Source organism: Zea mays, chromosome 10, assembly GCF_902167145.1.
Source record: "Zea mays cultivar B73 chromosome 10, Zm-B73-REFERENCE-NAM-5.0, whole genome shotgun sequence".
NCBI lineage: Eukaryota > Viridiplantae > Streptophyta > Magnoliopsida > Poales > Poaceae > Zea > Zea mays.
In genome coordinates, this window is record NC_050105.1 from 145,665,849 (window position 1) to 145,677,708 (window position 11,860).

Below are 11,860 nucleotides of genomic sequence, written 5' to 3' on the forward strand. Positions count from 1 at the left end.
GGGCGCCGCACATGACACGACGACGGGCAGGAAACAACGCCTGCTCGTACTCGGATTCTTTTTACACGTAGATCTATTAAATTTATGTTCGACGACCAGACCCACTATTTTCGTATCTTAAAAAGGCTTGTTCTAACCATAAAGAGCTAATTATCAAGTGTTAGCCCGCTAATAAGGCCATGCTCTAAATCTAACAATTAGCTAACTTATTAACTAACTAACTAACTAACAATTAGCTCTACAGTTTTGGAGCCTAAGTTGTTAGCTAGGTTGAGACATCTAACAATTATTAATAGCTATTTGATGGATAAAGCTAATAATTAACTAGTTTATTAGCTGAGATGTTCTAAATCTCTAACTAGCTAGCTAGTTAATTAGCTCAGTATTAGTGGTTCGAAGTAGTGCATAAATTTATTACTTCATCCGCTTCGTTTTAGTTGTCGCTCCAGCGACAACTAAAACGAAACGATGTGAGTAGTTTAATAGCGCTCACCGTTTTCCCAACCCAAAATTGTTAGACATTATAGCTAACTATGGATCTGCTTAGTTTGTGGCTAATTATGTTATATTTTACTTAAGATTAGTCAATTGAATTGAAGACAGAAAAAATTAGATAAACTATAGCAAGTTAAACAATAAACCAAACATACTCTATACTTTTCTTTCTCTTTTTGCTATGATCTTTTTCGCGCAGCGCCTCCCTCTGACCGTCCCCATGGCTGACGCGTCGCTGCCCTATAGCTCACCAAGGCCGCGGGCCACTCGCGCTCGTGCCTACCCAATTCCAAACCAAACCAAGAAAAGGCCCAATTCTTTCCTACCATGGGCACGTACGTGTTTATCCATCTGTATCTAATTCCAAACCAAGCCGAGAAAAGGCCCACGACCGTAATGCTCTACCCGTTTGCGTCCTGCGCTGCTCAACGGAGGAAAGCTCCAGCAGTCGAAGCCCGCCGCAGCCCGCATGGGACGGCCACGGGCCTAGGCCATCGGGCCCGCCACATCCGCCCACTCCCGCGTTAAACACCCGCCATCCGCCTCAGCAGCATTCGGCACTCACTTCTGAAGAATGACAGCCGTGGCCCTGGCGCTGCCCACGGACGACGACAAAGACGGCGGCCGCCGAGGCGTCGACCACTCCCCGACGGCTCCCGCGCCCCCTCCTCCGCCGCCGCCGCCCCAGGAGCTGGTCATGGTGGCGCGCGCCGTGCAGCGGCTCGTGGCGCGGAACGACGCGGTGGTGCCGCCGGCGCCGGACGGGCGCGGAGGAGGCCGGAGACTCGGGATGCGGGCGTTCGAGGCGGCGGAGGGCGCGGCGGCGCCGCGCATCGGCGTGCCCGAGTACCTGGAGCGCGTGCACCGCTACGCCGCGCTGGACCCCGAGTGCTACGTCGTGGCGTACGCCTACGTGGACATGGCCGCGCACCGCCGGCCCGCCGCCGCCGTCGCGTCCAGGAACGTCCACCGCCTCCTCCTCGCGTCCCTCCTCGTCGCCTCCAAGGTTCTCGACGACTTGTGAGCGCCTTTAAATCTCTTCCTCTCGTTCTTATGTTTCCTACCAAAACCTGCACGTACGTACACGGTGTCTGCGTGTGTCTCGAGCTCCAGATTCGTTCTAGACGTGGTGATATATTCTCGTCGGTGACCTTGATCGAAGACGGCCGGAGTACAAATGGAATGGATTCGGGATTCCAAACCACTTTATCTTCAGCATCAAGAGCTGTCAATGCATAACAACATCAGTAGCATGTGTATACTAGCCTAGCTAGTAGGATAACGTCAAGTGCAGAGCGCGCCACCACGACCACGATAAAAAAAATGAGAAGAACTACACACTGCAGAAACAAAAAAAATGAATAAAAGCATCAAAGAAAGCAAAGGATGTCTGAACTTCTCTGTTCTCAAATTGTCATTGTCAACACAACAGCAAGCAGAAAACAAATTGCAAATCAGTTATCCTGGGCAGAATTGTCAACACAACAGCTACAGCTACATGTGTACTTTGATAACGTCGTGATCTCAAGGGTAGGGTAGAGCGCGCGACGACCACCACAATTCGACGAGAATTACGCACCGCAGAAAAAAGAGAGTGATCGAAATACTAGTGATGAACTGAACCGGGAACAAAAAGGAAAGGTGCCTTTTCTCCATTCTGGATTGGTTCCGGCCTGTCACATTAAGATTTATTGGCTTCTGGCTGTTGTACTCTGACAACGACATGAAACAGTCTGGTGCTACTGGTATATGCAAAAGCATGATAGCTACCCCTGCTGCTTCACGGTTTTTTTCTTGTTTTTTTTTCTCTCTGTTTTTTTTTCTTGTGTGTGTGCCTGTGTGGTGTTGGGGGTTCAGAAAATGCTAAGCTACTAGTACTAATTACTGACGTACGATTACTGCTACTGATAACTGTCTGTGCCATGCATGCATCTGCAAGGTAAAAAAAATTTAAACTAATTAAAACTTTCACGGTGGTGAATGGTCTGCTGCATGGCTCGCAGCCACCACAGCAACGCCTTCTTCGCGCGCGTGGGCGGCGTGAGCAACGCGGAGATGAACAGGCTGGAGCTGGAGCTGCTGGACGTGCTCGACTTCGCGGTCGCGGTCGACCACCGCGTGTACCGCAGGTACCGCGAGCACCTGGAGAAGGAGACGACGCTGATGATGCTGCGCAGGGACGACGGCCACGGCCCGCCCGTGCCCGTGCCCGGCAGCGGCGCGGCGCCCACCAAGTCGAGAACGGCCGCGTCGTCGGTCGTCAAGCCGCCGCTGACGGAGGATCGTCGCCGCCCGGCCGAAGCTGGCGACGCCGACGGCGGCGGCGAACACGACGACCGGCGGAAGCTGCCCAACAGCGCGACGGCGGCGGCGTCTCTTCGAGAGCTGTGGGCCTTCGATTACTAGCCGTAGATTGTTGCATGTCCAAGCTGAAGCCTGCAGTGCAGGCAAAGAGTGTGTCGTGTGTTGTCGTGCGTGCTAATCCAACGACAGGTAGTGTAACTGGATGAAATCTCAAGCTGTTGAGCGTCATTGACGTACTGTTCATCGAATTGAAAACTATACTAGTTGCCTAGTTCACAATCTATTCCTAGCTACCTGATCCAGATCGGTCTCTCACCAACACTTGCAAGGGGAGAGTAAAGACGATGGGTTAGGTAATTTGGTTGGCGACTTTCTCTCTCCGTCTAGATAAGGTCAATGTCGCCCCCTAGGCCCTGGGCACACACTCAGGAGGTGTTTGCGACGGTGGCCCAGCAGCCCGGCTGCGCTGCGACGTGGCCCAGCAGCCCGGCTGCGCTCCTGGGATGCAACTGGACGTGTTTGCGTGTCTGGCTCGCTTAAGAGCACAGTCGTGTGTGCAAAAGCGACGGCTTCGCTTGGCTCCCTGGAAACGGCGCTGAGGTTCGTTTTTCGGGGCTCGGCTGCTCGCGGTGCAAGGCATGAAAATATCACGTGATGGCAGGTGCAGGTGACTGAGGGGTGGCAAATAGCATCTCGTCTTGACCAGACTCATTTCGTACATGGACGTAAATACGGTGAGTTGCAGCTGCAAAAGCAAGCCAACTGATCATGTTGGACGGGCCGAGCGGTACAAAATCATAACCCCACCCCCGCCCCTAGGCCTCAGGGCACAAACACTTTAAAGTGAGATACATCGGGGTATTTAAATTTTTTCTATCCTAAGCTCCTACATTTTTCTACCCTCATAAACTCCAGAAGCAAGGTGTGGTGAGTATTATGAAAGCCAAATCTTGTGATAATCTAGCTAAATTATTCACTAAGCCTTCACCGACAATAATATTAAGAAAAAAATGTGTGCACATTATTGTCACGAGACGTATGAGAGATTTAAAAGTAGGGGTGGGCACATTTTTACCATAAACCGAAAACCGAACCGAATTTTCGGTTTTTTTGGTAGTTCGGTTCGGTTTCGGTTTTTGTATCTAAGAAGTTCGGTTTTTGGTATCGTAATCGGTTTTCACCGTATACCGAACCGAAAAAACCGAATACCAAACTTTATCAATTCTCAAATTTGACTATTCGATTATGTGAACTAATTGTGTGATACAATTAAATTGTTATTCACTTATTTGTATGTGATGTATGATGTATATCTAAATATTTGTACTTATATAATTTTTACTTTTTAAAATTATGTGTAATCTATCATGTAAACTTGTTGTATGTATTGTCTTGATTATAAGTTTGGTATTCGGTTTTTACCGAAAAACCGAAGTAAAAAACTGAAACCGAACTTCTCGGTTTTTCATTTTCTAGAAAACCGATCGGTTTCTAATGTTTGAAAAACCGTAGTTTTTTAAAACCGAAAAACCGAACCGAAGTTTAAAAAAAACCCGAATGCCCAGCCCTATTTAAAAGGGTTAAGGGGATATACCTCTAATGAGAAGTCCGAGTTTAAATCCAGAAGATCTTAATCCAGTAATCCTGGAGATTACTATACCATGAAGAGTAATGTCGTACTCTTTTTTATATGAGTTTTTTTCTAAAGATTATTAGAATAGTTTTTAATGAAACAAGTTCAATAGCTCTTGTGAAACTAAGCACTATTTCTCTATTTTTCACTAGATTTTTGGAGTTTTTAATGAGGTGTAAGTTTGTCGTGGTATTACCGTGGAATTCATCATAAAAGTTATGGTCGGTACCTCTTTAACATGGCTATATTTTTTTTATAAATATGCACTCCCTCTCATAATAAGAAGAGATAACAAATCCACCTAGGTCTTTATATCTTTTATATGCTCTCTACATGTATGAACTTCTTTCAGAAAAAAAAACATTAGATCGTGGATCAGATATAGTATATAGCAGTTAACGTTCTCCTGACAATATTACGGCGAGAAATCTAGATACCGTTACCAACCAAATCAAAAATACAAAAAAGCCCGGACTACCAGGGGCTCTACAAAAATACTCAGAGTCCTGAGGCTCTCGACTGCAAATTGCGCGTCTCCTCCGCCCTTAATCCTGACAAAAGGAAAAACGCGAAGCAGAGCTCCCTCCCTCCTCTCTCCTCTTCTTCTTCGTCGTGGTGTTGGTGTGGGGCATCTCGCACCCCACCCATCCCTGTCCTCCCGCTCGCCGGTGCGCGCGCTTTTCTAGGGTTTCCGCTGCCCCAGCCGCCAATCCCGCTCACCTCTCGTCACCGGCGATGGCGTCGGCGTCGGTGTCGGCCCCGGTGGCAGGGGCAGGGGCCGGGGGCGGGAAGGACGAGGAGCTCGCCGATCTGGTGCGGCGCCTCATGGACGCCCTCGCTCGCTACGCTGATCGCCTGCCCTTCGACCTTGATCGCCAGGTTCGCGCTCGGATCTGTGATCTCCACCTGCGGTCTGTTGACGCCTTTTTGACCAGTCCATGCCTCGTTGCGTGGGATTTGTTGGGTCCGGCCGCCCAAAGACGCCGCCTTGTTTGGGAAAGGCTTTATTCTGAGTACTATTGTCTAGGTAGTGTTGTGCTGTTCTCGGGTAAAATTCTAGGTTCCCAATCATCGTCGATATAGTAATGTTTTTTTTTGTTGTTGTCGCGGATGCTTGGGCTTCGAATGTATAAGTCGATTAGGGTTTAAGGTTCTTTGCCAAATTGTAAACTTATACATCAAAATCACAGGATACGAAGGGTTTGGGGGAATATATGGAAGCAAAGAACACAACAAAAATTCAGATGTTATATGCTTCCGTAAACCCTAAATCCTAACCATATGTGTGTATATATATAGGAAAAAACTGTTGTACAATTAAGCTTCCCGTGCTATTGGTTGTGCTTGTCCAATCAAATACCAAAAGTCTTGAAAAATTCTCGAAGAAAAAAAATCTATATATACTTCATTATTTACTCTATCAATATATCAAATTTAAAGATCTAATTCAATTAATGTTAAGAGACATAAAAAAGAGAAAAATTCTATCTGGCGTCACACAACAATATATGTAAAACAGCTAAATGAGTTTAAGTGAATCACTTACTGAAGTGGAACATATCTTTAAGAAGATGCAAAACTCTCAGTTGTTTCATTTATTTGGCGTTGAGTAATGGTTTGTCTTTATGATCTATCATTGAATTAGAATGAGAATTGTTTTCTGTCAGTATTTTCTTTCCTTGTCACTTAGCCTAATGTGTTATTAAATTAGTTTTCCAAATACATTAGTTACTAAGGTACACAACATTTTTCTTGCAACGCTTTGCATGTTTGTACCACAACAATTTGAATTGCACAACACATGCACTTGATTGTTTGATATGGTTGGCTTGTTTGGCAGCATTGTGCCGTAGCTGTTTTAACAGTCTATAACCAAAGAACATGCTCACATGGTTCATTGAAAACTGAAGCAGTCTACCAGAATATATTGTAAAACAAATCTAGCATCTCTCGCATCTGGGCTGATCGTTTATTGATGGCAATGTTGCCTTGTCAAACAAAAGTTCATGCCTTATTTAGATACAAAAAGAAGCGTAATACTGGCATGTTTATGATGTATTAATTTGAGCGAAAGGGCCTCTAGAGTAATGGTTAAGGCTTCCGAGTAGCACCTCCAGGTTCGATCACCTCGGGGGCGAATTTCTGGCTTCGTAGAAAAAATCTCCTCGCTGTGCCCCCCCCCCCCCGCTCCTGGGTTACGTCTTGCACGCCACCCTCCGGCTGGGCCGTTGCAGAGTGGATGGTGACGACCTACTAGTGGGGGGGCAGAGTTTGGAGTTTTTCCCTCCCTGGCCGAGTTTTTTTTATGATGTATTAATTTGAGCCATTGTTACAAGAATTACTGATTTTTCATGGTCATGCTCCAGAAACTTCGTTCACTTACTACACTTGCTGCGATCTCGATCACACTTCTGTTTGCCTGGAAAATGTTGAGAGCTCCTCAAGAGCAACCTCGGAGGCCTCGTAGGAGAGCTGCCCCATCATCTAGCAACACCAGCACTAGATCGCGACCAGGTGCTTTAACCGTAGCAGATGCTTGTTCATCAGCAGATTCAAGAGCACACGAAGCAGTCAACCAGCTTTTCCAGCCAGTAAATGTATTGATTGATTTCATTTGTTAAATACCGAGTTGATGCAGCTGTTTTGCTAGAACTCTTTGGTTTGATAGTTGCTTGTTTCTTCTGCAGCTGACTCTTGAGCAGCTTGTCAGGCATAAGCTAAGCGAAGGGCGAAGGGTACTTTGTTATGGCTTCTTCCTCACAGCGCTTACCAGATTTATAGAGTAATGCTGAATTGATTTTTTTTTTCAGTTCACATGCCGCTTGCTTGGTGTGATTTTAGAAGAAACAGCTCCAGAGGAGCTTCAGGTGGGCTGTAACCTGTAATGATGTTGCATTGATGCCAAAGCTAACTCCAGTTTACACTAGTCAACTAATGGATCTATATCTTCTTGCAGAACCATGTCACAGTGAAGCCTTCCGTGGTGGAGGTTCTCCTTGAGATTGCAAAATTCTGTGATGTGTATTTGATGGAGCGCATTCTTGATGATGAGAGTGAGGCAAGTGCTGAGTACCAACATATTTCTTCTTCTTTTGTAGTGTGGGAGCACATGAATCAATAGTTCCTTCGGTCAACAAATTTGGATGTCATAGTGTTTGCATTATTCTATATCTACTACCTGTTACCAAATTTAGAATTCGAATGATGTCTGCAGGGAAAGGTTTTATCGGCCCTGAGTGAAGCTGGGCTTTTTGGTGGTGGTGGCTTGATAAAAGATAAGGTAGGCTGCAATGATTGATGTTCTAGTATTGCTTAAGGGGGAGTTTGGTTTCTAGTCCCTCCATTTTATACCATTTTAGTCTCTAAATTGTCAAATACAGAAACTAAAATAGAGTTTTAATTTCCATATTTAGCAATTTAGAGACTAAGATGAAATAAAATAGAGCTAGTTTGAGAACTCCATTTTTCCAAGGAGTTTTTATTTTTCTAAGGGAAAATGAACCAATTTCCCTTGGGAAAATGGAAATCTCTCGGAAAATGGGGTCCCAAACTAGCCCTAAATATGAAACCTAACATTTCTTTAAAATACGCAGGTTCTCTTCTGTAGCACGGAGAATGGCCGTACATCTTTTGTTCGGCAACTCGAGCCTGATTGGCATATCGACACAAGTCCTGAAGTTGTTCACCAATTAGCTGTAAGTACACAAATAGCCGCAACAGTGTAGTAACGGACACTTCATTAAGATAGTTTTTGATTTGCTATTTGTCTATCCATTTATTTGACTTGCAGAGGTTTATCAAATATCAACTGCACATCTCCCCGCAGCGACCTGAAAGAATAGCAACCAATGTTTTCACCGCTCCAAGCTTGGAACAGTATTTTGGAGGCCTAGACCAGAGATAAAGAGGTAGAGACACATGTGCCCTTTGTGTCCTAACAATCTGTAAACAATTTGAGGATGAAAGATGATAACATGGATCTCCAGAAGAAATACCCTAATTTATCTTTAATTTCTTTACCTGCAGGTCAAACTCCATCCAGGAAATTGGCGGCGGCGGCGGATTAGTGAGAAGGGAGGACGTCATTGTTTTTTCTTTTCTCTGCTCGAATGATGGAACTCGTTTTTTTTCCTGTATCATGTGTAAAAGCCTGTGCTATGTACCAGTAATCCATTGTTGTGCGATATGTAGTGCCTCAGAATCTATTCAAGGGAAAACATATGTAGTAGCATACTTGTCGAATCAGTTGTGTTAATGTACAACTACAACCAAAATAGCATAGTTGCAAGTGCCAACCTCCCTGCTATTGCCATTCGCTCTTGTGTCTGTTTGTCACATCAAGATTCGCTCTTGTGTTGTCACACGAGTTTGCCGATTACGGTCTCAGTTTTTTTTCCTTAAAGAAACGAGGCTAGTCACATATTCATATTTATGTGACAATAATATACTCTCTCCGTTCCAAATTAAAATTTGTTTTACCTTTTTAATGAATTCAGATAATAATTAATGTATGTGTTTTATGTGTCTAGATTTAATATCATCTATTTCAATATAGACACAAAAATCAAGAGCTAGAACGACTAATATTTTGGGACGAATGGAGTATATACCTTGTCAAGTTACAACCGATCCAACCTTTCGAAATTACCTAGTAAACTAAGGTATACCCTATTCGTTTGGCTTTAATCTGCATCGGATTCTACTGCTTCTATAGTGTTTTTGTCTCTATAGATTATAGTTGTATCAATTTAAACAGTTGACTTTAATAGAAAAAACAACCTATTATATGATGGATATGGATGTCACCAGTGAACTAAATTATATGATGGGTATAAATGTCAAAAGAAGACACAACCGACGGCCAAAAGAAGTCAACCGCGTTGATGTTGTCCGATATCAACGATCTATGATGATATAAGAATATCTCTAGCAGATTACTCATTCTCACCTCCTATTTTAAACTCCACTCATTAAACAAGTAAAACGGAGTTTTGTACGACTATATCTACTAGTCATAACCTAAGCGAGATGTTTTTTAGATTACTCATTCTCATCTCCTATTTTAAACTCCACTTATTAAATAATTAAGACAGTTTTGCACGGCCATATCTACGGGTCATAACCTAAGCGAGATGTTTTTGCGACGGGATCATGGTCCCTAAGACCTTTTTGGAGTGTGTTTTTGTTGCTTCCTTTTGGTTACCGGTAACAAACCGCCGGTTTTTAAAACATCACAAATTTGAAACTGAATCTTAGCACTAGACTGCCTCAGTTTAGGCCATCTACTATTTAAAGCTAGCAAAGCAATAGGAGCCAAATAGTTGCCAACACATTACACTTAGGTGCTAATGTGGTAATAGATCACGATTCAAATGTTTCTTCACTATAAGTTTTTTTCTCGAAAAATGCAGGAGAGTTGCACATCTTTATATTAAGAAGAGAGGCATTTAAGGTTCAAGAGGACCGGTACAATAACCACCCTATGGTGGCCAACAACAAGCATAAATAAAAAGATCCATAGGAAAAAGATACAAATAGGCGACCAATAAAAAACTAAGTCGAGCTTGCTACGCCTAGAGCAGCAGCAAGGCCAAGGCTTCCAAGGTGTTTGGCACCAGCTAACACCCATAAAGATAGCTCATCAAGGAAGCTACTATGCACATTGCCAATGTTTGGCGATTCTCCATCGATGATAACTTTGTTTCGATGCACAATCTGCGGGTAAAATTGCACCCACGGATTCAGATACGAAACAAAAAAAATTCGTATCATAAACAGAACCCTAACTTTGGTTCGGGTTCAGATACGAATTTGTACCCACGGATCTTGCGTGTACCCGACCCGTGATAAAATTGTGTCGGGTACGAATATTTTTTATCGCCCGCGGGTTACCCGTGGATATCCATAAAAACTAAAAAATTAGTGAGCATGTATCATGAAGACTTGAAGTGTTCCATATTATGTTCTGTATGCCTGTGTTGATGAATAATTCATGAAGACTTGTTTGAAATGTTCCATGTATGCATAAGTTTTCTGGATTTTTTGCTGGTTATGATTATATTTTTCTGGAATTTTTCTGTATTGTTTTTAGATATATGTATTTACCTGCGGGTACCCGATACCCGACGGATACGGGCACAGGTACAATTTTTGACCCGGGGGTACAGTCGCGGCGAGTATTTATTATACCCGACCCGCGTCCGACCCGTTTCCAACCCTAGTTGGTTTGATGTCCCTAACCCACAACATGTCCTCCAAAGCTTGATCCACCGTCCTGATAGAGGCTACATTTATATCCACCTTTGAGAGCACTTCAGGTGCCAGCTCCGCGATAGAGCTTCCATCCAACCATCTGTCCATCCAAAAAAAGTGTTTTTGCCATTGCCCACATGGGTGTACATCGAACTGGCAACTAGCTTCATAAATTGTGACTGAACAGGGAGATCCAAGCCACTCCAAGGCCTATTCGGATCAGTATTAGTTTGGGATACCAAGTCCTCCAAGGTCCAGAGGTCTGGTGACTTTATCCCACGCCACAAGGTAATGTCCTCCTTTCACTTCTTTTCTACCATTCCACAAGAAATCTCGCCAAATTTTGTCGATAGCACTAATAACCTACTTGGGAACATTCATGGCGATGAAAAGATATACGAGAATTGCTAAGAGCACAAACCGGACCAAGGTTGTCCTACCGCCAAGGTTTAGAAGGGAGGCCTTCCAACTGGGCAGCCGGTTAGCTATCTTGTCCACCCACTGCAAGAGGTCCCTCCTCCCCCAACTTCTTATTAGAAATAAGCAGTCCCAAATAGTTGCATGGAAAAGAAGTCGGAGTGCACTGCAAATTGTTATAGTTGTCCTGAACAATCTGAGCATCACAACTGATAGGGATAGCGCAGTTTTTGTGCAAATTCACAACTAAACCCGAGGCCTCTCTAAAGCAATCCAGGATCATCTTGACACAAACTATATCTTCTATAGGCTTGACAAAAGGACCACATCATCTACATAAATAGAGAGCCTAAATTTCACATTCCTGATGGCCAAATCATGCAGCAATCCTGTGTCCTCAGCATGCTTGAATAAGCTACTAAGCACATCCATCACGATTATGAAAAGCATAGGAGATAAGGGGTCGCCTTGGCGCAGTCCCCTCTGGTGTCGAATATAATCATCCAGAGTTCCATTCAATAACACTCGTGTGGAAGTGGATAACAGATTGGAAACAAGGCCACACCACCTGAGTCCGAAGCCAAGATGAGATAACACTTCTAAGAGAAAGGCCAAAGACACCTTGATAGAGTGCTATGCAGGGCCTTGATAGAGTGCTAAACCAATATATAGTTGTCATGAATGAAACCACCCCTAACAAAGGTACTTTGATTTTTAGCCACCAAATTCTGAACCCTTAATTAATTTTAGTTAAAAAAT

At 44.0% G+C, this 11,860-nt stretch overlaps 2 protein-coding genes across 2 annotated transcripts; both read left to right on the forward strand.

Moving 5' to 3' along the window:
* Window positions 1-1,047: 1,047 nt before the first annotated feature.
* Window positions 1,048-3,097, forward strand: LOC100284747 (cyclin-dependent protein kinase). Its single transcript, NM_001157642.1, has 2 exons — window positions 1,048-1,515; window positions 2,499-3,097. The coding sequence occupies exons 1-2, from the start codon at window positions 1,070-1,072 to the stop codon at window positions 2,899-2,901; spliced, it is 849 nt and encodes a 282-aa protein (NP_001151114.1). The 5' UTR covers window positions 1,048-1,069; the 3' UTR covers window positions 2,902-3,097.
* Window positions 3,098-4,999: 1,902 nt separating this feature from the next.
* On the forward strand, window positions 5,000-8,724 carry LOC100276098 (uncharacterized). Its single transcript, NM_001371530.1, has 9 exons — window positions 5,000-5,311; window positions 6,799-7,029; window positions 7,120-7,167; window positions 7,243-7,299; window positions 7,389-7,490; window positions 7,647-7,712; window positions 8,026-8,127; window positions 8,223-8,340; window positions 8,459-8,724. Exons 1-8 carry the CDS (start codon window positions 5,168-5,170, stop codon window positions 8,334-8,336), a joined length of 864 nt encoding a protein of 287 aa, NP_001358459.1. The 5' UTR covers window positions 5,000-5,167; the 3' UTR covers window positions 8,337-8,340; window positions 8,459-8,724.
* Window positions 8,725-11,860: the final 3,136 nt, after the last annotated feature.